This window comes from Arvicanthis niloticus, chromosome 19 (genome assembly GCF_011762505.2).
Source record: "Arvicanthis niloticus isolate mArvNil1 chromosome 19, mArvNil1.pat.X, whole genome shotgun sequence".
In the NCBI taxonomy this organism is placed as follows: domain Eukaryota; kingdom Metazoa; phylum Chordata; class Mammalia; order Rodentia; family Muridae; genus Arvicanthis; species Arvicanthis niloticus.
The window spans coordinates 6223943-6247729 of NC_047676.1; the positions used below are offsets into that span (position 1 = coordinate 6223943).

Genomic DNA, 23787 nt, shown 5'->3' on the forward strand with positions numbered 1-23787 from the left:
GGCGCTCAGCGATTGGTCCAGGTCCGCCCGCATTTCTATTGGTGGTCGCGCGGAGCATGCGTGCTGTGCGGCGCGCGCGTGCGCATTGTTCCTGGACTGTGCCTGCCTGATGAAAACGGGGTCGCGCGCAGGAATTCGCGCCTGAAGGTACACGGCCCGGGATCTCGGGAGCGAAGGAAGCCGCGGGGAGCCGGGACTCGCGCCTGCGCAGTGGGATGCGGTCTCTGAGTCTCCTGGACCGATGGGGGGTTCACGGGGTGCAGTGAGGAGGAGTCTTCTCCACCACCTTTTCCCAAAACCTCGTGAGCCCACACGGGTCGCGTCGCGAGTCACCCATTGGTCCCGTCAACTCTGTAGCTATGCTTCCTAACGAACCTTTTCAGTTTCTGTGTCCTAGCTCCCCAGCAGATAAGCCACAAGTGCTTAGAGACTGTAGTTGGTTCACTCACGGAAAGATAATTTTATACAGACTGGCTACCATTCAGCGTCAGCCACTGGATAGAATGGCGGAGTGTGGAATCCCAGTGCCCTTTATTTTTCTCTTGGTTATCTCCGGGGTAAGGCATGGATTAGAAATACCGTCTCTGTGTAAAGTCCATGTACAGTGACTACTGATTTATGCAACGATGCGAACTTTGATGAAGACCAGTACTTTGATTAAGATGTAGCAGGAAACACGAATTCCCCAGTTTTACGGGAACATTGTACAGTTTAAAAATAAAACCGGCAGAAGCAATAGCCTTTGTAAGTGACACTACGTTTGAGCTTTGCTTAGTCCCTTCACCATTCAGGCTTATGATCCTAATTCTTAGTACGAATGAGCAGAAAAGCAGATCACTCCTACAGGTATGCACTTCTGAATTACAATACCCAAAAGTAGCTAGAAATCTGGAGTGGATTTCACCCAATCGAGAGTCTCACTTTTGTATATCTCCTGTCTTAATTCTCTCATACTGTGGTTCATTTAAAATTAGAGATAAGAAACAAGTTTAGGGAAGGCTGTTTCAAATTATGTTTGCGTGTTCTGCCACTTCGTTAAACAGTATCCTTTTCTTCCCTTTGTGGTTTTTAGTCTCATGGTTAGAGTTAGAGCCGAAGACCTGAGGTGATGAGAAGGTTTTTGTTACTGTATGCTACACAGCGAGGACAGGCAAAGGCCATAGCAGAAGAAATAAGTGAGCAGGCTGTGTCACACGGGTTTTCTGCAGATCTGCACTGTGTCAGTGAGTCGGAAAAGGTAAGTAAGGTCCGCTATTCCTGTGCATTTTCCTGCACTTTGTTGTGGAATGAGGCTATATACCTGTTGCAACCGGCTCTGCTCTACCTGGCTTGAGACAAAAGACTTAAAAAGCCTGGTTAGTTACTATGTTGCAGCCTGCTCCGCTCTGCCTGGCTTCAAACTGCCACTCCTGTCTTCCGGTCAGGGTCTAGAGGGAGAGAGAGGATGAGGAGAAAAGACGCAAGGCATGGAGACAAGACAGACGTTCTGATCAAGTCTCTGATCAAGTCTCCTTTATTTGAAGGGAAATCTAGGGTAGTCATACACTCTTGCCACGCCCCTTGTAGGCGTGGATATGATGTAAGCCTTGGAGGTGTGGCTAGCATGTGGATAGCTGCTTTCTAGCCACTTTCTGCTAAAAGTTGGCTCCCAACATATAACCAGGCTTGCCCAAGCTAGCCTTGAACTCACACTCTAGCTCTGGCAAAACTTGGAGGTGAGATCCTCCTGCCAACTAGCTGAGATTAACACAAAAGTATATGTTTGAATTAGGTTAAAAACCTCACAACCTCACTTGCACTGCAGCCTGTCTTCACTGGGATATCTCGTGTTGCTCCTGTGTTCTTTCATTTATTAAAAAAGTGTGTTTGCGCCGGGCAGTGGTGGCGCACGCCTTTAATCCCCAGCACTTGGGAGGCAGAGGCAGGCGGATTTCTGAGTTCGAGGCCAGCCTGGTCTACAGAGTGAGTCCAGGAGAGCCAGGGCTACACAGAGAAACCCTGTCTCGAAAAACAAACAAAACAAAAACAAAAGTGTGTTTGCTTATTGGGGCAGAACAGGGCTCTTTGTAGACCAGGCTGGCCTTGAACTCTAGAGAGCCACCAGCCTCTGCCTCCTGAGTAATGGGATTAAAAGCATACACACAGCCATGCCTGGCAGTGTTCTGATGATTTAATTCTGGGTACTCAGTGTCCGTTATCTTTGTTTCTGCCTCACCTTGACGCTGTAAAACCCCCTTTGCTCTTTTTACTTTCATGTGTGTGTTTTGTGTGTGTGTTTAGTGTGTGTGTGTTTAGTGTGAGATAGATACATAGATAGATAGATAGATAGATAGATAGATAGATAGATAGATAGATAGATATAATTTTACTGCCTTGCTGCTCAAGGTAAAATGTCCCCCTGATAATTTAATGGGCCTATTTACTTCTCATGTCTTCCTGAAGTACAGAATTCGATAACAGCCTGGGGGAGATGGGGATTTTCTTAGTGTACTATGTGGAGGGAAAAGTATTAAACTCTCCCAGCCTCCTGGTGCCATCAGCACAAGTGAACTAAGAAGGCAGTGTTCCTTTGAGTTACTTGGCAGCGTGATTGAGGCACCTAGTCACAGGACTGCTCACTGCCGCACGTTTATGGTAACTTGGCCAGAAAAAAAAATAATTAGAAGGAAGCATGCCAGACAGGAAAGTGGGCTCATGACCTCTGGTTGCTGTGCCTTGATCTTGTCAATGTGCTAAACCACAAACCTACAGTATGCATCTTTGTTTTGTAGTATGATCTGAAAACAGAAACTGGCCCTCTGGTGATGGTTGTATCCACGACAGGGACAGGAGACCCACCTGACACAGCCCGCAAGTTTGTTAAAGAAATACACAACAAGACACTACCCACAGACTTTTTTGCTCACCTGCGGTATGGATTATTGGGTAACTATTTCACTTTTACTATATGCAGTTACTACTTTGATATATGAATATATCTTTCAAAATCTTGAAATAAAATTGCATGGGTCTTTTTATTTTTACTTAAATATTACATCTATATAAAATATAAAAGTGTCAATCATTCTCCAGTTTGTACCCCAAAGCAGTGCTCTGATCCTCTCCTCCCTCGGTCCTGGGAATGTTTGTGGAATCGAACCCGGAGCCTTGTACTGAGGAGAGCACTTTACCACTTATCTGCAAACACTGTGCAGAACCTCACCAGTAGCCATGGAATGTTTTCAGAACATTTCAGAAATGTTTCAGAATGTTCACTAATGTCCAGGCCTCACTCCAAACCTTCTAAAACAGAAGTCTTTGAAAGAGTGAGCCCTTGGGATATTTCATATTTAACATAACAGCAGGTCATAAAACCAAGTTATGTTCTTTTGGAATGTTTTAGTTATGTTCCCTAAGGGCCTGTCAGGAGTTAGTTGAGCAGGCAAAGCAGCTTGCCACCAAACCTGATGACCTGAGTTTAGTCTTCAAAACCCACATGACAGGTCCTGCAAGTTGCCCTTTAAGCCTCATGTTCTACCATGGTGCACATGTGTATGCACATGTGTGTGTCTGTATATACAGGATACATTTTAACTAAAAAATAGAGGGGCCAGCAGAGAGACTGTGGGTCCATATTCTGGCCTGTCATCTGTGTGATTCATCTTTGATGAATATGCTTGGGAGAGTATCTAGCACAGAGAACCTACCCTGCATAGATTTTCCATTCTCACCACAGCCACAGTTTGGTATATGTGTATGTAGTGTTACAGATTTTCTTGAAGCTTTTCTACAGAGATCAGATTGAAGCCCGACCCAGCCGTTCTTGTCAGTGGTAGCCCGTGTCTGTTCCCATCACATGCTCACTCTTGTCACTGTTGTCAAGCCATGGGGACAATTAAACTGAGAAGCTTAAGTTTTCAATCTTGAATTTTCTGGCAGATGTAAAGCATTAGCTTTCTCAGTATTCGAGACTGGAGCAGTTCTTTAAAGTGACCTGACAGAGGTGTGTACACAGCCTCTGCTTGTCGCACAGGTGTGCCAGGGTATGCAGATCAGAAGTGGCAAATACTGTTGGGGGAAGATCGGTATTAGTAGGTTACATGGTCACTACCATAGCTGCTGGGTGGTATTGTGGCTTCAGAACCATCATGGCATGTAAGCAAGCAGATGTGGCTGTGTTCCAGAGAAAGCTTCCTTACACACACACAGAGTGTGTTTGGCAGTTGTTCAGAGTTGGGAAAACATACAGTACAGACGCTGGGTTTCAAAGCCAGCTTTACCTGTTTCTTCAGATTCCTGTATTGTTATAATAACTCATGGAAACAGAAATGTTAAACATGTATATTTCTTTGGCCAGTAGCCTGTATTTGCATGATATGCAGTAGAAAAGCGTTTCATACTTAAGATTACGGGAGAAACAAGGGAACGCGGATCTGTCCGCTACACCTGATGAATGTGTAAGAGTGTGGGTAGTATTAAGACATTGTGTGTTGCCGTCTGTCATCTCGCTGAGCCTTTGTACTCGTTGACTATGTATTCTGGCTCTCTAGGTTTGGGTGACTCAGAGTACACATACTTCTGCAATGGAGGGAAAGTAATTGATAAAAGACTTCAGGAGCTCGGAGCCCAGCATTTCTATGACACCGGACACGCCGATGACTGTGTAGGGTAAGGCAATGCACATCTGGTTTTTTCAGTAAGCTCTACACAATGATGGAAATTGTACGTTTATAAAAGACATTTGCTTGGGTTTAGAACTGACAATCATCTGAGAGTCTCATTATAATTTCATCATTTTAGCTCTGGGACCCAGGAAGGTTGGATGACTAGACCATGGTTGGCCTGTGTCATCCATCTCCCATGTCCCTCTATACCCCTAGTACCTGTTAATGGAAAAAGACAAGTGCCCAGCACATCTTACATGCCTCTCAGTATAGACAAACGTATTTATAAGAGTGAGCATTTTCTCTGGCCACATTGGTATCACCTATATGTCTTCTCTCTGCCCTGCACATGGGGCCACTGTTTGCATCTCCTCTTGTGGGACGAGCCCTGCAGGCTGAGCATCACTGACCATGGCATGGCTTGGCTGTCTCCTTCCATCACAGTGGCTGCACCATTAGCCTCTTGCCCTGTTTCCTGTTTCCTGCGGTTCGGTATTTAAGCTTGTGCACAGCCTTCCCAGTCCTCCCAACGTGTTTCTTCCCAGTCGTCAACATTGTCCCGTCAGTCTGCTGCTGAACCTTTGACTGTCATTGCTGTAGCCAGATAATGGTGCACGTTTTCTTGTTGTGGTGGTTTTGTTTTGACCAGGTAAAAAACTGAGTGAGTTTCCAGTCACTGTGCTTAGTAAATAACCTGTTCGTAGAAGTAATGACATCAGTAATGTTGTGCTTCTCTCTGGTGGGAGCCTCTCATGTTTGCTCTCATCCTGCCTGGTGCCTTTCACGATTTCCTTCAGCTGCAGCCAGTTTCCACGTTACCTGCTCATTCTGCAGCTTCATTGTGAGCTTCATTGTGAGCTAGGTTTACTTGTTGGAGAATGCTTGTATCCGTCCTTTACGCTGTCTCTAATGCCACACACAGATGTCTTCAAAGGATCCTGGGTCACTTACTCGATCAAGAGTTAAAATTCCTGAGGGTGTCTCTCAGTAGTTGTGTGTCTTCACCGTTGAGCCCAACTGCTTTATTGTGTCTGAGGTTAAGGTGTCAGTAGAAGACATTGCTGTGTGCTGTCCCTCCAGGCTGAAGCAGAGAATGCATTTGCACTCATATGCCTAGGTTGACATCTTCCATCCCTTCTGGGTGACCACAGCTCTGGTCACTCATGTTTCTGTGCCTGTGGTAGATAATGACAGGGTGTACTAGAAAGCTTCAGGGCGTGGTCAGGCAGATGGATGCTCTCGGCCTGTAATACTGTGCTTCTTCACAGTGGGCACTGGGTGGACGTGAGCTCCCTTCAGCATTACTGGTAGCGTCATCTTACTCTCTCAAGTACAGGAGTAGTGCTTTACGTGTAACTTACCATTGAACGTGCGTTCATGAAGACTCCCCAGGATAAATGCAGTACGAAGTCTGTGAATTCACAGTCGGATCCTGGGAAGACAGAGACGTGAGATGAGCTTAGTCCTAGCTCATGTGTTAGTCCTAGCTGAACTTCTGCAAGTTAAGAATGAATGTGTGATCAATTCAAGTTTCCTTTTAAGAAATTGATTTAAAGATGTAAAAGACATATTCATAGACTGGTAGGAAGGGAAGTTTGTATTTAGTCAGACATTTACTTTGGATTGAGGATGATTTCTTGGTGATGCCTGTAGGAGAAAGATCAATCCGTGTAGTAGACAACGTAAGTGGTGCCTTCAGCTGACAGAACGATACTTATAACATGAGAATGGCCGAGCTCTGCTAGTGACATCAGGATTGACCCCATCTGTAAACTGCTAGCTCCCTAAAGCACAGATGCCCAACTATGAGAGTAATTATATTCCTGTTACCAGGGCAAAACAGCTTCTCATGTCAGCTCATTTGCTCCGCATGCATGCTCAGATTGTACAGAGTGTGTATCTACACAGTGCTGTGCTTTTGAAAATGTATTAGTTGTGTTTTTAGTAGTCTCTAGTGCTCCTAACGGTTGCATGTAGTCCTCTGCCGAATGCACCAACGACTGCTGTCTCATTGTTACACGCAAACGGACAACCTAGGCATTTAGTTTTTCTTGCTTTTCATCCAGTTTAGAGCTTGTGGTAGAGCCGTGGATTGATGGACTCTGGGCTGCTCTCACAAAGCACTTTACGTCACTCGGAGGACAAGAAGACATGAGTGGTGCACTCCCACGGGCATCAGATGCCCCCTCGAGCACGGCTGTGGAGCCAGAGTTGTTGCACATCCAGTCACAAGTTGAACTTCTGAGATTAGAGGATGAAGGGAAAGGGGATTCTGAGCTTCGAGAACAAAATGAGACAAACAGGAGTCAGCTGAGTCGGATCGAAGACTTTGACTCCTCACTTGTCCACTCGGTTCCCCCACTCTCACAGACCTCTCTAAGTATTCCTGCTGCACCCCCAGAGTATTTGGAGGTCCATCTTCAGGAGTGTCTTGACCAGGTGAGAGATTTGCTTCATGCTCTGTGCTTCATATGCTGCTGAACTGTGAGTGTTGGCCTTGTGTTCTGTTTTTCACATCAGAGGTCCTCATCTCCTAGACCCAAGCAGCATCTCCTCTGTTGTGCCTCCTGTTCCTGCAGCAGATGTGCCTGTTGTACTGTGTAGTGTCTGTGGCTGCTCTCACCCGAGGTCTGCAAAGAAGAGAGCACGTACTCTCCTGCCTTCCAGAAAACCTATGCCCATCTCTGTCTCAAATGGCTTGATGTTGCAGACGTCCATTTCTGTCTCTGACAAAGCCTTTCCTGGCGCCACTCTTGCTCTGTCTTCACTTTGCGTTGCTAAGTGGTCAGCTTGCTCACATCGTCTCTAAGGTGCTGAGTCCATCCAGCACCGAGGGCAGAGCCTCGGCATTCCGTCCTATCCGGCTCTCCCAGCCTTTGACGTCGTACTCCCCCACCCTGCACTGACACTGCTCTTACGCTGCAACTCCACCTTCCTTCTGTGACAGTGTGGAAGGTCTCACCACCCAGATGCATGCCCAGATCCAGACTCCTGTTCTAGCGGCCTGATTACACTACTCTAGCACTGGATGCTACTGATCCCAAGAGTCAAACTGTGAGGTGTTTGTCTTGGCAGTTGTGTCTGGGCTGGTGGGATAAAAGCAGGATTAGACACAGTGAGAAGCTGAGCATGGTCCATTCTCAGCAAAGGTTTCAGCATCTCTTGGGATTTTGACTTGGGATTTAGGCTGCTCTCCAAGGGGAGGTGGCTGAGGCAGGCCGTGGCCTTGGAATGCTGAGTGCTTCCTGCAGCTGGAGCTGAGGGCTGAGCCAGTGCTGATGGTAGATAATCTGAAAGTCACATTCCAGAGTCCCCCTGACTGGGCCTCCAGCATCCAGCTCTGACTTGCCCCCAGCCTTCCCAGTTGTACAAAGTTGGTTGGCTGTCATTCGTTAAAATGATTGCTATTTTTAAATGTAATAAAATCAAGTTAGAAGAGGAATTAGAAGATACCACAAGAAATTAAGTTTCTATGCTGTTTCCTAAGACCTGTGCTGTCGGTCCTGGGGCCACTAGTTACGAATGCTTCTGAAATACCTAAAACCAAGAATACCCTTCCTACATCAGGCCTGCTCGCCGGTGGCCTTGGCTGGGTGGCTGTAAGCCCCAGGGCTCCGTTTGTCTCAGCAGCTTTTTAATGTGGTTCTGGGGATTGAACACTGGTCTTTGTGTTTGCACTTTACTAACCAACCCATCTTCCCAGCTTGGACATTGCGTCTCATTGTATTTTATCCCATTTGTTTCTCCAGGAGGGAAACCAAGCATCTGTGCCGTCAGTGGATCCAATTTTTCAAGTTCCAATTTTGAAAGCTGTTCAGCTGACTACAAATGATGCCGTAAAGACCACTCTGCTGTTGGAGCTGGACATTTCAGTAAGTTGTTGCTGGGCTCTTTCTCAGCATGGTTGCCCTTTAGGTAACAGGGACAGCCCCTGACCCCACAGGCAGATGACAGGGACAGCCCCTGACCCCACAGGCAGATGTTCTCTACTGTCACTTTTCTGGAGAGATTCTAAAACCTTTTCAGATTCTCCAAAGAATCAGAACAGCTGTCCCTGTCATCTGCCTGTGGGGTCAGGGGCTGTCCCTGTTCCTACACCCAGGAGGAGGAGGCATTTCCTGCGAGACGCCTGTCTGTCCTTTCCTCCTCGCCTCTCTCCTTTCCACTTTAGAGCAGGGGTGAGATGTGACTGGCACGGACAGTGCAGAACATAACACTGTTGTCCTGGTCACAGCCATGAGAGACTAATGGAGTCAGATGCCATTCACCCATGTCAGGCCCGCAGAAAAAGCTGTCCACTTACGGTCAGCCAGCGAGGAGGAAGAAGGTTGAGGCTGGATGGTCAGGAAAGCACTGACTTCTCTGGCAGCTGTTCTGATTCTTTGGAGAATCTGAAAAGGTTTTAGAATCTCTCCAGAAAAGTGACAGTAGAGAACATCTGCCTGTGGGGTCAGGGGCTGTCCCTGTCATCTGCCTGTGGGGTCAGGGGCTGTCCCTGTCATCTGCCTGTGGGGTCAGGGGCTGTCCCTGTCATCTGCCTGTGGGGTCAGGGGCTGTCCCTGTCATCTGCCTGTGGGGTCAGGGGCTGTCCCTGTCATCTGCCTGTGGGGTCAGGGGCTGTCCCTGTCATCTGCCTGTGGGGTCAGGGGCTGTCCCTGTCATCTGCCTGTGGGGTCAGGGGCTGTCCCTGTCATCTGCCTGTGGGGTCAGGGGCTGTCCCTGTCATCTGCCTGTGGGGTCAGGGGCTGTCCCTGTCATCTGCCTGTGGGGTCAGGGGCTGTCCCTGTCATCTGCCTGTGGGGTCAGGGGCTGTCCCTGTCATCTGCCTGTGGGGTCAGGGGCTGTCCCTGTCATCTGCCTGTGGGGTCAGGGGCTGTCCCTGTCATCTGCCTGTGGGGTCAGGGACTGTCCCTGTCATCTGCCTGTGGGGTCAGGGGCTGTCCCTGTCATCTGCCTGTGGGGTCAGGGGCTGTCCCTGTCATCTGCCTGTGGGGTCAGGGGCTGTCCCTGTCATCTGCCTGTGGGGTCAGGGGCTGTCCCTGTCATCTGCCTGTGGGGTCAGGGCTGTCCCTGTCATCTGCCTGTGGGGTCAGGGGCTGTCCCTGTCATCTGCCTGTGGGGTCAGGGGCTGTCCCTGTCATTTGCTTGTGGAGTCAAGGACTCTATATAGTCATTTGAACTTCATCCATGAGCCCGTCTGCATCTGCTCAGTCTGTGAGGGATCCTTCAACCATTAATTCAGCCATTTTTCTTGAAGAATGTCCCAAGAAATGAAAGCAGAGCATTTCAGGTTGTCTGTGAGAGTTCAGTAGAGCTTTCTGATAGAAAAAAAAAAAAAAAAAGAGTTGACAGGCATCTTAACCGAGTGGTTTTATGTTTGTTAGTGACAGAGTCCATGTATCTTTTAAATGTGCCAGTGTGGTGCGTGTGTGTTGTGTGTATGTGGTGTATGTGTTGTGTGTTTGTGCCCTATTAGGAATCTTCTGGAATGCTTTTCCATCTCATTCATTGAGGCAGCCTCTCTATCAGACCCAGAGCTCTCCAATATGGCTGGTCTCCACAAACGGCTTGCTGTTAGATGGGCTTGCCATGTGTCCGCCTTCCAAGGCTGGATTTACAAGTGGGCACACACCCAGCTAGCATTTATGTGGATTCTGAAAATCTAAACTTCAGTCTGTAAACTTACTGGCCAGAGCATTGTCTGTTCCTGCCATGTATATTTTGTTTGGGTTTTTAAAGATTATGTCTCACTCTGTAGACCAGGCTGGTCTCAGAATTCAAGACATCTGCCAGCCTCTGGCTCCCAAATGATGAAATCAAAGGTGAGCACCATCACACCCAGGGCATGCTCACACACACACACACACACACACACAGGTCCTTTCTGGAGTAACTACTGATGAAAGTGTTTGATTAATTGGACTTATTCATTGGGTTCTCTTTTGGTTAGAGCTGGTTTGTGAGTTTCTGTACTAAGCTAGCCATGATGAAAACAGCTTTTGTTACTCTATACCTTAAACTTTTTTAATGCATTGGATTTTTCTTTTCTGTTTCACCTTGGTTTTTCTCTAGAAAATAGAGTTTTCCCATCAACCTGGAGATTCCTTCAATGTCATCTGTCCAAACAGTGATTCTGAAGTAGAAAACCTGCTTCAAAGGCTGCAGCTGGCTGATAAGCGAGCACACCGTGTCAACTTGAGAATTAAGACGGACACCAAGAAGAAAGGTAGGATGGAAGGTAGACACACCCAGCATCCTGTGTGCTGGCTGCACAGATGCTGCAGCTCAGCCACATGCCATGCCTGTGCGTGTACACACACACACACACACACACAGACACAAATCACACGTGCACACACGTACACACAAGACCACAAGCAAGCCCTGGTGCTGACGGGCTCTTGTCACTGTTCTTTCTCACAGTGACTGGTGTGACGGACTTTACTTGTACTGACCACTGTGGGCATGAGAGGAGCCTGAGCCTTTATGTAAAATTCCCATTCTGTTTATTTCTCATACTGACATTATATAAAAATATTTTTTCTGTATATAAAAGAAACTTTATGGGCTGGAGAGATGGCTCAGCAGTTAAGAACACTAACTGCTTTTCCAGAGGTCCTGAGTTCAAGTCCCAGCAACCACATGGTGGCTCTGTGGTTGCTATCTGGTGTGTGTCTGAAGACAGCTGCAGTGTACTCATATAAATAAAAATAAATAAATCTTTAAAAAAAAAGAAACTTTATTTTTTAAAGTATTAATATTGCATATAATCTTCAATTTTTTCAGTCCTAAAGTTCCTGTTTTTTCAAAAAGAGTTGTTTTTATTTTGTCTGGTGTGTGTGTCTGTTTCTGAAATATATTTGTGTCTGTGGGGTGTGTGCTTGTGTGTATGTATGTGTGTGTCTGATATATATGTGTGTCTGTGGGATGTGTGTGCGTGTATGGTGTATGTGTCTGTGGTGTGTGTGTGTCTGGTGTGTGTGTCTGGTGTGTGTGTCTGGTGTGTGTGAGTGTCTGTGATATGCATGTGTGTGTGTTTGTCTGTGTGTGTGTGTGTGTGTGTGTGTGTGTGTGTGAGAGAGAGAGAGAGAGAGAGAGAGAGCGAGAGCGCGCGCGTACCTGGTTGAGACCAGGTGGAAGTGGCCATTTTCTTTTTCCCTAGCATATATATATTTATTTCGGCCAGTCACTGCTTGGACATTGCCACAAGTCACATACTTGGTAGCATTGCAGTGCAAAGTGTTGCAGCTAGCTGTATTTGGTGAATGCAGAGCATGTTCTGAAGATTTGTTTGTGGTTGTGTCTTTTCTCTGGCCTGACACTCTTCCTGCCTCACCTGCAAGGAGCTGCGGTGCCCCAGCATGTGCCTGAGGGGAGTTCTCTCCAGTTCATCCTCACCTGGTGTCTTGAAATAAGAGCAGTTCCTAAAAAGGTATGTCTCCTCGTCCTCTCTGAGGATCTTGAAGATGGACAGGGCTCTGTTGAGGACCCTGTTCAGATGTCTTTCTAAGGTCGTGAAAACGGGTCTCCTTCAGTCGCCTTTTCATCTGACATTAACGCTGCAGCCTGGGAGTCTTCCACCCAGTGTATTACTACAGGTCTGTGCAGTGCCGCCTGGTTTCTGCTGGATGGGACCGTGAGGAAGTGGAGGGGCTGCATTGCTGTGTATAGGAATTTTGAAATAGACTGAGCCACTAGAGGTCACTGTCACACCAGGAACTGCATTTAAAACATCCAGTAAACTAAACGTTTCCTACACATTCTAAACTGTTTTACTAGACTTGAATTATCTGAGCAGAGAGACTGTGGTAATTAAAGACAAACTTCCACACTGCTTTGTGGACGTGCCTACTGCACTGCTGCTCATGGGAAGCAAACAGAGTTCATTTTAATGAGAACTTCTTAATTTTAATTAATTCAGCTTTGTTTTAATTTTGCCATTTTTTTAAATTTTACAAAGTATATGTAAATATATTTTTACTATGCAAACTATGCTGTTTAAGAATATCTATATGGATGTGACATGGGAAGTAAAAGTTTTGTAACTGCTCCCTCAGAGTTTAAGTCTGTGTGTTCTGGTGTGCAAAGATGAGGGTGTTTTTAATGGGTGCACTATAAGTTGTTGGCTCGATCATGAGTATATATATCTGGGCTGTTTCTACATTTTCTATGGAGAAAACTAATGTCAAAGCAGAAATTTCTGTACTGTGATAGTCTTTGCACACGTGCTTTAAACATTTGTGTAAAATAAAGTCTTTAGAACTGATATTTTAAATGTTTTATATTTTAAAACCTTGCAATATTTTCTGCTGTTTGAGCTTGTTCTTTTTCGTTTCTTTGATCTTTTATTCATTTGCTTGCTTGCTTGCTTATTTATTTATTTATTTATTTATTTATTTATTTATTTGAGACAAGCTCTCACCCTGTAACTCTGGCTGGCCTGGAACTCAGGGAGCTAACCGTAACCACAGCTGGCCTCTTTCCTCAGGCGTTTTTGCGGGCACTTGGGGACCACACGAGCAGTGCCCCTGAGAAGCGGAGATTGCAGGAGCTGTGCAGTAAGCAGGGAGCAGCTGATTACAACCGCTTCATCCGGGATGCCAACGTCTGCCTGCTGGACCTACTGCACGCCTTTCCGTCCTGCCAGCCTCCACTCAGCCTCCTGCTAGGTAAGTCGCCCTTCCTTCGTTGGCCCCAGGCCTCGTGCACGATCAGTGAGCCTCTGTGTTGTGAAGAAGGCTGGCGTTCTGTGAGTCCTGTGCAGATACAGTGTGGACATGGTCAAATGGGGCTGGAGGGTGACGAATCAGAGACCCGCTATGTGCTTTGTTTTCAGATTATAGTGACATCTTTTAGAGGACGAAGTCCCTCTTCCTTACATTCTCATTCTTTTCTTCTTTGTTAGTTTTTTCCTTCTATTAGTGTCACTGTCATTTTCTCTATTAACTTATCCAATTGTATTCTTTTATTTTTATTTATATTTATTTTATATTTATTTATACTTATTTTTATTTTTAGCATCTTTTCTAGTTTATTTTTTTCAGTGAGGGCTTTTAGCTGAGTTTCCCTAGCAGTGAATATTCAGAGGGAAAGAATGATCCTCATGAAAGCCAGTGAGCATGTGGTGAGATTGCATGAAGCATGTGCTCTGGGTAAATGCAGGGACAATGCATCACGTGTATTCAGAAGTACAGTGTTCCAGAACAACGAGGCATTTGTAAAACAGGTTGACACAGCTGGGGCATGGGGAGCCATCCTGCTCACAGGGGCTGGCCCTGCTTCCAGGAGTGATGGCCATGAGCCGCTGGGATCCTGCAGCCTTTCCTACGTTCCTGCATTAGCTTTTCTGTAGTGGGGCAGAGCCTGATGTCACCATTCACGTGTACGCCATGAAAACATGTGTAGTCCTCTAGGTAAGCCACCAGGAGCCCTTTCAAGGCCTGCGCAGGGAATGGCTAGTCAGGTCTTGCTTTCTCTTCCCATGATGTCTTCGTGTTCTTTTTCTTTGTCTTCCTCCTAAAGTGGTTTTAAAAAAATCATTACGTGAGGCTAGTCTCCCCAATTCTGTCTAAGCCAGCCGGGCTGGTGCTTTCTGGCTTAGTGGTATAATGGAGGTAGGTGGTAGAGGCTCATGCCTGGCCAGAATACAGGTTAGGAGCTAGAGGGAGTCATTGGGACCTACAAAATTGAAATTTTCCATTTCTTTAACCAAAAAAAAAAAAAAAAAAAACCTTAGAGAAACCCTGTACTGATCTTTGTTTTCCTGCTTTATTGAGGCCAAGTTTAGAAGGAACTTTTCAACATTTTGCCCAAATAAATTAAAAATAAAACAAATTATTCACAAAAATTCCAAAATTTGTAAGCAGGTATTTGAAATAGGGACTATTTACTGTTGCTTTTCCATGTGTTGCTGTGTGTTTTTAAACCACTGGGATTCTGTGGCAGTTGTTTTGAGAAAGTCTCCCACCATGCACTTAAGTTTCTGTTAAGTATATTAACACAAGAAGGAAAAGTACGTCTTTCTCCTAAGTATTTCCTAAAATATCTGTCTTTGGTATTTTTGAGGCTGTCGAGCCCCGCTTGTCCAGCAAGGAAGACGCGACAAACCGGATTCTTCTCAACAGCCTTTATTGGAAGCGTTCTTTTAGGTTTCTGGAAGAGACTGACTCGAATGCCCAGAACAGGCTGCTTATATACCCCCAGCCCTGGGCGTGACAAAGCACATTGGAGGTGTCTGATTGGTCAATTTGCAACGACTCATTAGCATACTCATTAGCATACCCGCCCGGGCGGGGGTGATTGGCCAGGTTCGTGGTACCCTAGTTGTACCTCATTTGCATGCCCCGTTTGGGAGGGGCTGGAGTCAAGTTCCTAAGTGCACTGCCCATGCGCAGTGCACTGATAGTTCTACCTGAGAGCCTGAGTAGCCGCCATCTTGGAATGTCAGCCCGTCAGCTGCTCTGAGGCTGGGGCGCTGCTTCTCTCGGCTGGCAGCCACAGCCGCTTTTAGTCAGTGGCGCCGAGAACAAAAACGGGCAGCCGCTTTGAGTCTGCGGCGGCGCCGTGAAAAAAAACAGCAGCTGCTTTGAAGCGGCGGCAGTGCCACCACTTTTCAAGCTGACAGACCTGCGGTGCCTTCCAGCTGTCAGGTCTGTCAGGTCAGCTGCCTACATGAGGCCTTGACTTTATTTTACATCTGTAAGTTCTGGGATGGGTCTCTCCAGATGGTCCTTAGACCATGAAAGCAATGAGTTTGCTGACCGCAGGCTGTTCATGCTCTGCCCTTACTAAGCTCACCCAAAGACCAGCATAGGGGAAGGAATCCTGACTTTAGAGTTGAACACTGTATCACTATGTACTGCAAAATATTATAAATGAGAACATTTTGAATATTCTAAACAAGAAAGTTAAATATAGGCGTGGATTTTCTTTTGTTCCTGTTTCAGTAGGCCTGAGCTAATTGCTTGTTTTATTTTTAGAGCATCTTCCTAAACTCCAGCCTCGACCATACTCGTGTGCAAGGTATGAATACTTACTAGCATAATATTCAGTTCCAAAATCAGGGAACCTGAACATCCAGCTCTCTAGTGACTGGGCCAGTTGCTGAGAACTCCCCTGCTCTGTAGAGCTCAGTGTGAGCTGAAGAGCCCCAGGGCTTCTGTGTTGTGGGAGTCACAGTTAGGGTAGATGGGCCATCTAATGTTCCCCGTTTAAGACAGTGGACTCCAGTCTCACGGTCCTTGGGCACTCCAGCCAGTCTGTGCCTGCAGTGACAGTGCAGCATGAGCCTGTGGGAGTGAGCTCCCTGTGTTTCTTACGTTGTTTGCATGTAATACAACATGGGTAGAGGTTTCTGAAGGTGTCTCCTGATGATTCTGAACTTTGTGTTTTCTTCACTTACTTTCAAATTTGTCCTCTTAATAAATAATACCCAGTGTATTAGCCCCTTGTCTGCATGGTAATAAAATCAGTCAGGTAAATACTGAGTGGGGAGTCCTGAAGGAAGAGCCTTGGGGCGTCTCACTTTCTACAAACCTTACTAAACATAAAACTGGAAACTCCGGAAGTACCTCACTATGGGGTTAAGACAGCTCTTGTGTAGAGCCGTGGCAGGTGAGGCCCTAAGCCCCACTTGGTGAATGAGAAAGCATCATTCATCCCTGTGGATACGGCAGAACTTGCCTGTGTCTCTGCAGCTCCAGCCTACGCCATCCAGACAAGCTCCACTTTGTGTTTAACATCATAGAGTTTCCATCAAACACCACGGCAGCCTCACTGCGGAAGGGAGTGTGCACGGGCTGGCTAGCCACACTGGTTGCTCCTTTTCTTCAGCCAAACTCAGATGTTTCAGATGCAGACAGTGGTGACACTCTGGCTCCTGAGGTACTGAACCAGTGTGATTTCAGCTTTGCTAAGTTAGGCTCGCACCTTAAACTTGCAGATGTTTGCTGGCTGTTCTTGCTTGTCTTGTCTGTAGAAAATAATGCCTTTTCTGTGGGACAGTGCTGAACCTGGAATGACAGGGTGGCAGTGCGGCCGTGGTGCCTCCTATTGCTGCATCCCAACTATGCCTGTCATTTAGAACAGTTTTAAAAATGCTTTAAAATATTCTCTGAATATTTCCTACATTGTGTACTATGTACCCTGATCACCTCCCCACCACAGCTTCCCCTAGCACACCCAGCCACGGCTCCATCCTCTTCGTGTCCTTATTTATGCATTCCTTTGTTCAGTGATTTTACCTTACTGACTTAGTGCTGTCTGTATGCTTGAGAGTGTGACGTCATCCACTAGGGCATGGGGACACACCAAGGGGCTACAGACGCAAAGCAAAGTGACTCTCCCCAGCAGCCATCTAAAGAGATGCTTGCACTTGCACCGAGCCTGCCTTCCTCTTCACACTCCTTGCTTTATCTTTCAGTTCACAGGTTAAAAGCAAAACAAAACTATGCTCAGGAAAAGCACCTGTGATATGGGTAAAAAAGAAAATATTTGCCAGGCAGTAGTGGCGCACGCCTTTAATCCCAGCACTTGGGAGGCAGAGGCAGGCGGATTTCTGAGTTCGAGGCCAGCCTGGTCTACCGAGTGAGTTCCAGGACAGCCAAAGGCTATACAGAGAAACCCTGTCTCGAAAAACCAAAAAAAAAAAAAAAAAAAGAAAAAAGAAAGAAAATATTTGCAAAGCAAACTTTTCCTTCCTCTGGAGTATCAGACATGCTCATGGCTTTAGCAAGGGGCTGTGCTGCTGATGAACTTCAGGATGCTTCTCTGGGGGGTAACACACATGCATCTTCACAAGATCATCCTGGTTATGTATGTTCACGCTCACATGCTTGCCTTCTTTCAAACTCACTGCATCTGTTTCAATATTCCAGATACCTATCTCCCCTCGGGCAACAAATTCTTTCCACTTACCAGATGACCCGTCAGCCCCCATCATAATGGTGGGTCCAGGAACTGGTGTAGCCCCCTTTGTTGGCTTCCTCCAGCACAGGTATGTATTCACTGTGGCTGCAGAATGCAGTCCTTGTAACCACAGGTGGAAACAGTTGCCCATGCTGTTCTTCAGGGTTGTTTTGTTTTTTGTTTTTTTTGTTTTTATAGAATAATTGAGTATTGGTTGTAAAATGTTTACTTTGGATAGTTTTTACCTAGTATCGGGTACTGTAGTGATTTGTCACCATGAGGAAAGGAAACAGGACTTTTTAGCCTGGAGGGAGGCTTTGTAATTCAGGCAGAACATCTGCTCAGTGCAAACAAGAGTCCAGGGTCAGTCTGTAGTGCTGTAGCATAAAAATTCAGATAACATCCAAACATAGCAAATGCTGATATTTTAAATGAGTCGCCTAGAACAGTGCAAAGATGGATTTTACAGACCTGTTTGTTGGTGATATTTCCTGTTGAAAGATATTTATGTATGTGCTCATTATATCAAACACTTCCTTTTTACATTAGAGAAAAACTCCAAGAACAGCACCCAGATGGAAATTTTGGAGCAATGTGGCTGTTTTTTGGCTGCAGACATAAGGACAGAGACTATTTGTTCAGGTACAGGATGCTGCTGCTGTGATTGGACAGCTATAATTGCAGACTTATAATTGGCATTGCTAACCCCACCTTTAACTGACCGTGCGGTGTTGTATTGCAGGGAGGACCTCAGGCATTTCCTCAAGACTGGGGTCTTGACTCACCTGAAGGTCTCGTTCTCAAGAGACACTGTACCTGAGGAGGAGGAAGCTCCAGCAAAGTATGTGCAAGACAACCTCCAGCGTCACAGCCAGCAGGTGGCCAGGATCCTCCTTCAGGAGAATGGCTACATTTACGTGTGTGGGTATGTAGCCAGGTCGGAAGACCCAGCTGCAGCTACTGCAGATGGATTAGGGGCCAGTAATCAATGTGACACCATTGCTTTCACATCCGTCACACATGAGCACACAGTGAATAATTCCAGGGCCCAGTTAACAGCCAGGGATTCTTTTCAGAAAGGCAGTGGTGAACATTGGCTCTTGCACTGGGGAATGCTTTGCTTTGGGCACATGTTTTTAGCATCTGAAAATCTGAATGTTAAAACCTTAACCACTTAAACTGTTATCTCAACATGAATTTTGTTGTGCTGAAGAATTTGTGATTTGCAGCACTGAGTTAAGCAGAGCAGAAAGTAGAGTTTGACTCTGAGAATGTCATCAGATTAGAATCTTTTCTCTAGGTCAGTGTGGTGGGCAAGTAGGCAGAAAGCCGGAGTCACTCCTGCAGTTACTAACAGTCACTCCTGCAGTTACTAACAGTCACTCCTGCAGTTACTAACAGAGTCACTCCTGCAGTTACTAACAGTCACTCCTGCAGGTACTAACAGTCACTCCTGCAGTTACTAACAGTCACTCCTGCAGTTACTAACAGTCACTCCTGCAGTTACTAACAGACTCACTCCTGCAGTTACTAACAGAGTCACTCCTGCAGGTACTAAGCTTTATATGCATGCTTCTGTGTGAGCTTCAAAGACAGCACCCTGTGGACTGTTACAAATTGTAGAAACTTAGCTCTAAAACTTTCAGCTAGATAAGGAAAATTTGAAGTGAGAAATTGTATTTTTATTCTAAAACACCCTCAATCAGCCAAGCCCTTCTGACCTTGTCGCTGTGATGCAGAAGATGAAGTACTGGCTCTGCCTGGGTGATGTGACTGCAGCCACACAGGACTGATGGAATGGCACATGCTTGTCACATTCTGCCTGCCTTTCTTTCTTTAACTTTGTTCATAGCTTTAGCTTTCCAAAGGCTGGTTTTAGCTGTCTAGATGACCTCATGCCCTGGGAGTCTCTGGTTTTGCTGTCTAGATGACCTGACGCCCTGAGGGTCTCTGCTTTTGCTGTCTAGATGACCTCATGCCCTGGGGGTCTCTGGTTTTGCTGTCTAGATGACCTGACGCCCTGAGGGTCTCTGCTTTTGTGTCTAGATGACCTCACGCCCTGAGGGTCTCTGGCTCCCCCACATGAAGACCACCGCAGAGATCCACACACTGTGTTGGTCTGTGTTCTCATTTAGCTTTTGTTGATGTTCTTGACCTGCATGTTTGTGATGGCATTTTGGTCACATTGAGACTTCAAAATAGTGTCAGGCTTCTAAGTAGCAGGTGCAGCTAAACACAGAAGTGCTGGGAACTGGTGACTGAGAACATGGAGACATCACAGATACCTCCAGACTCTTAAATTCTCCTCTGCCATAGCCCCTCCAAGTCACGGAGTCTCAACTTTCCTAGAGAGCAACTTTCCTGGCGTGTTCAGAGATAAAGGCTCAGAGTCACCTCACCAGTCACAAATGGAGTGGGTGGGCAGGTGTGGAGGACCATCAGGCAGAGGAGGGAACCTGTCGGAAGCCAAGTGTGAGGCACTCAGCTGAAGAGCCTATTGAGATGAGGGCAGAGAGGACCTGCAGGTTTGGCAGAGGGTGGGCCTGTGTGGATAGATGCTGGAGTAGTTGAGGAAAAGATAAAGAAGGGGACAGATCTGGCTCTTTAGACAACGCCCAAGATAAACTGTGACAGGACAGGCTATATTCCAGACATCTGAAGGTTTTCCTACAGTTCCTTCATCCAGACATTGCCATGTAAGGAGACATGAGGTCCACTCCCTGACCTCAGACAGTCTTAACATGGAGTTAGCAAGGGACAGGGACATAGGTGCAATGCCTTCCCTGCCTTCAAGAGCTAAGTTTGGTCCTCAGTGAAGGAGCCTGCCACTTCACCGCCACTTCATGAGCATTAAGGTTTGGGACTACGAGAGCCTGGGGGTCTATTGTACACTCTGAGGAAAAGAGAAGGGGGGGACCTGAATGTGAGCCAGAGTCCAGCTCCCTCCTGCAGTAAAACTGAAGGCTGCTCTAGGACATTGGCGCCTAAGCCGTGGACCCATGTGGTCAGCTCTATTTAGAGTGGCCACTGGTCAGTGCTGGATATCTGGAAAACATTGGGAAGTGAGGAGAAAACAAAGATGGCAGGATCAGAGAGAACTGGGGATGTGACTAGGAGGGTTTGGTTAAGGAAACGTCCTGTTTTATAAAGTCTGCTATTGTGTCTTTAGAGATGCCAAGAATATGGCCAAGGATGTAAACGACGCCCTTGTAGAAATCCTAAGCAGAGAAGCTGGAGCTGACAAACTAGAAGCAATGAAGACACTGGCGACATTAAAGCAAGAAAAACGGTATCTGCAGGACATCTGGTCGTGAGACTGGAAGGGAGACACTTGGGGTTTGTTTTTGTTTGTTTGTTTTTTCTTGAAGTGCCAAAGGACAGTTTTACAGAAGAGGAGTCTTGGAGGAGGCTATGTGGGGAACGGCTTGCTTACAGATACAACAGGTAGAGCCGCCTGACAGTCTCACAGGTCGTTTCCCACACCTTATCTGTGGCCCTGCCCAGCACCTCACTACGTGGAGGGGAAGAGGCAGCTCCCACCTGGCACCCCATTGCACAGGGGCGCTCCCCAAGAGGACAGAGAGTGGATGGCTCACCTGTGCCTGGGCGCGTTTGGAGAGCTTGTGGACATATTGTCTTTCAATGAAGTATATTCAAAGGATATTTATACAGGTGACTAACACAAACACGCAAAGCATACTTTTGCATGTCTTTATTTAATTGTGGTTTATTATCAAAATTATATTTGTGATAAAATATTTTAATTTTGAGATAATCCTTACAAGAGAAGGGTTTTATGCTACTAGAAATATATTTTGAAATACATTTGAAATTGTAATCTGCCGTTCACATCATGTCAACTTTAGTGTCACAGTCCTGCAGCTTAGGGCATTTGCATCCCTGACAAAGGCGCCACGTGTATATCTCAATAACACTGCGCCCTGTTCTTCTCATGGACTCCATGTCTGCTCCTCACTGATAGACTTGGTTTTTCCCCAATACCTGACTGCGCTTCTGTGATTCAGCTCAGATTAAATAACTCCAGTTAGACTTCTAATACCAAATTTACTTGCAAGCTATGAAAATAAAGTATATAAAAGGATTCTGTGTTGTGTGTATAGCTGCTGAGACAAAAACTGGGACAAAGCAACTTAAAGAGAGATGGTATTTTAGCTCACAGTTCTGATGTGCAGTGCACGGTGCTGGGGACATTATGGTGGCAGAAGAGGAGGCAGCTGGTCACATCCCATCCAGTCAGGAAGAAGACACAGGTGCCTCCCAGGCCTTCTCCTCTTCATATACTCTAGGATGCACACACAGAGCGGGGCTGCCTACATGTAGTGTGGGTGTCTACCTCAGTCAGCCTAAAGGACCTCTCAAAGACACACCCAGTGTGTAAAGATCCTCTCGTTTAATAGTTCAACCTTAAAGTCACATCTCCTGGTGAGAAGTCATCAAGAGACTCCTTGGTCATTATAAGAATTAAAGATTTGAAAAAGTAGTACAAATATCCAGCTTGGTGAGGCTTTGTGGCTGTTTGTCCTTCTCTTCCTGTCTTGCATATTTTATTCTCACTATTAAATGTTTCAATGTGCAATAAATAAGATAGGGGTTAGGAAAACACACCACTCAAATCCTGACATTTGTAGGTTGTACGCATCAGCCACGGCAGGCTGGGCCAACACAGACAGAGAACAGTGTTCCTCAGTTAAAGGCAAGTGCCCACCTGTCCCTGCACTCTGATGCATGACCACAAACGACAGACCCAAAGGGCAAAACCAGTTGCCGTTGAGAACAATCAAGACTCGGTTTCTGACAGGACATCCAGGTTTACGATCTGGGCTTTCTTTTGGTGTGCCTGATGTAGTCTTTTTTAGTTTCAAACTATGTGTTATGACTCTCAACAACTGGTATGTCTGGTGAACCACCTTTCACTTGAATTGCTTTTTACCACTACGTTTTACATAAATACTGAAAACTAGGCCAGATTTGGTGACATACACCTGTAATCCCATTGTTAGGGAGGCTGAGACTGGAGAATCAGCAGAAGCTTAAGGCCCTCTCCATTGAGTCTCTATTACAAGAGCCACAAGAAACCCTTGAATGCAGTGTACATACATAGTTTGAAACTAAAAATGCTACATCAGGCAAACCAAAAGAAATCAGATTTAGGTGGGGTAAAAGGTGGCTCAAGGCCAGACGGTGGTGGCGCACGCCTTTAATCACAGCACTTGGGAGGCAGAGGCAGGCGGATTTCTGAGTGCGGGGCCAGCCTGGTCTACAGAGTGAGTTCCAGGACAGCCAGGGCTACACAGAGAAACCCTGTCTCAAAAAGCAAAAAACAAAACAAAACAAAAAAAAGGTGACTCAAAGGGAGAAATCCTACCAGAGATATTTTCCCTATAATTTAAGAATCAGTGGGAAAGAACATGACTTCTTAATATGTGTGCAATTACTTTTTTTTTTTTTTTTACTTAAAAAACTACACTTATTGATCCTCAAACCCAACACAAAACTCCATGCACAAGTTTTATAGTCCCTGACCTTGCGGCCACAGCTGTGTCCACTCAAGTCAGCTTGCTTCTGCCTCTTTGGGCTCTGCTTTCTGAGACACTAAGAGGACCTCTTGTACTCTCTTCCTCCAGAGTCTCTCAGCATTGGTGATCATCATCGGATGCAGGGGAAAAAGCCAGAAAGACCTAGGAGTTTCTCCATAGGCTTAGAGAGGTGAGCCCTACAGCCAATCCAATGCTGGATCCGGGCCAGGTTGAGGGCAACTAGTTTTTCTCCATCACTGTTGGGTAGTGGATCATAGGAGCCCAACTGCTCCTCAAATCGGCCATTCCTGGGACACTTGTTGTGAGCAGCCACAATGCAGTAAAAAGGCCGTTTGGTGCAGCCACCTAAAGCAAGGTGTATGGTTAGGTGGCCCCCGTGGTAGGCTTTGCAGAAAAAGGTTGTGAGGTTGACCATGGTGCTTCGGCAAGCGACTCGTTGGCCGTCCTCCTCTGTGTGCAATTATTAAAGTTTCACAATAGTTAAAGCTAATGTTCATGACTAGAAGCATGAAAGATGTCGGTACATATCCCACACATGCATAAAAATCATTAGAAAAAAAAACAATGTTCTCATAACATGAAATTTTAGATGAATTAGAAACATTCCCTGAAAAAACACACCAAAACATTAGTCAAAAATAGGAAGTAATTAGCTTTCTGTTCCTGTAACTAGCACCTGT

The 23787-nt window shown here is 46.1% G+C and overlaps 1 protein-coding gene and 1 pseudogene across 4 annotated transcripts; one reads left to right on the forward strand and one right to left on the reverse strand.

Annotated features, from left to right (window-relative positions):
- Positions 1–48: 48 nt before the first annotated feature.
- Positions 49–21651, forward strand: Mtrr (5-methyltetrahydrofolate-homocysteine methyltransferase reductase). 4 transcript variants are annotated; one of them, XM_034523622.2, is made up of 15 exons: positions 49–147; positions 1073–1237; positions 2772–2925; positions 4530–4647; positions 6710–7082; positions 8393–8515; positions 10716–10869; positions 11987–12075; positions 13132–13312; positions 15623–15665; positions 16340–16526; positions 17519–17637; positions 18099–18191; positions 18292–18474; positions 20719–21651. In XM_034523622.2, the coding sequence occupies exons 2-15, from the start codon at positions 1109–1111 to the stop codon at positions 20861–20863; spliced, it is 2091 nt and encodes a 696-aa protein (XP_034379513.1). In that variant the 5' UTR covers positions 49–147; positions 1073–1108; the 3' UTR covers positions 20864–21651. The 4 variants fall into 4 exon arrangements, with proteins under 4 accessions (XP_034379513.1, XP_076772458.1, XP_076772459.1 ...); XM_076916343.1 differs by having other exon boundaries at positions 118–557; XM_076916344.1 differs by lacking the exon at positions 49–147 and adding an exon at positions 605–744 and having other exon boundaries at positions 20719–20906.
- A 1306-nt stretch (positions 21652–22957) lies between these two features.
- Positions 22958–23522, reverse strand: LOC117724058 (small ribosomal subunit protein bS16m pseudogene; annotated as a pseudogene).
- Between the last annotated feature and the right edge of the window lie 265 nt (positions 23523–23787).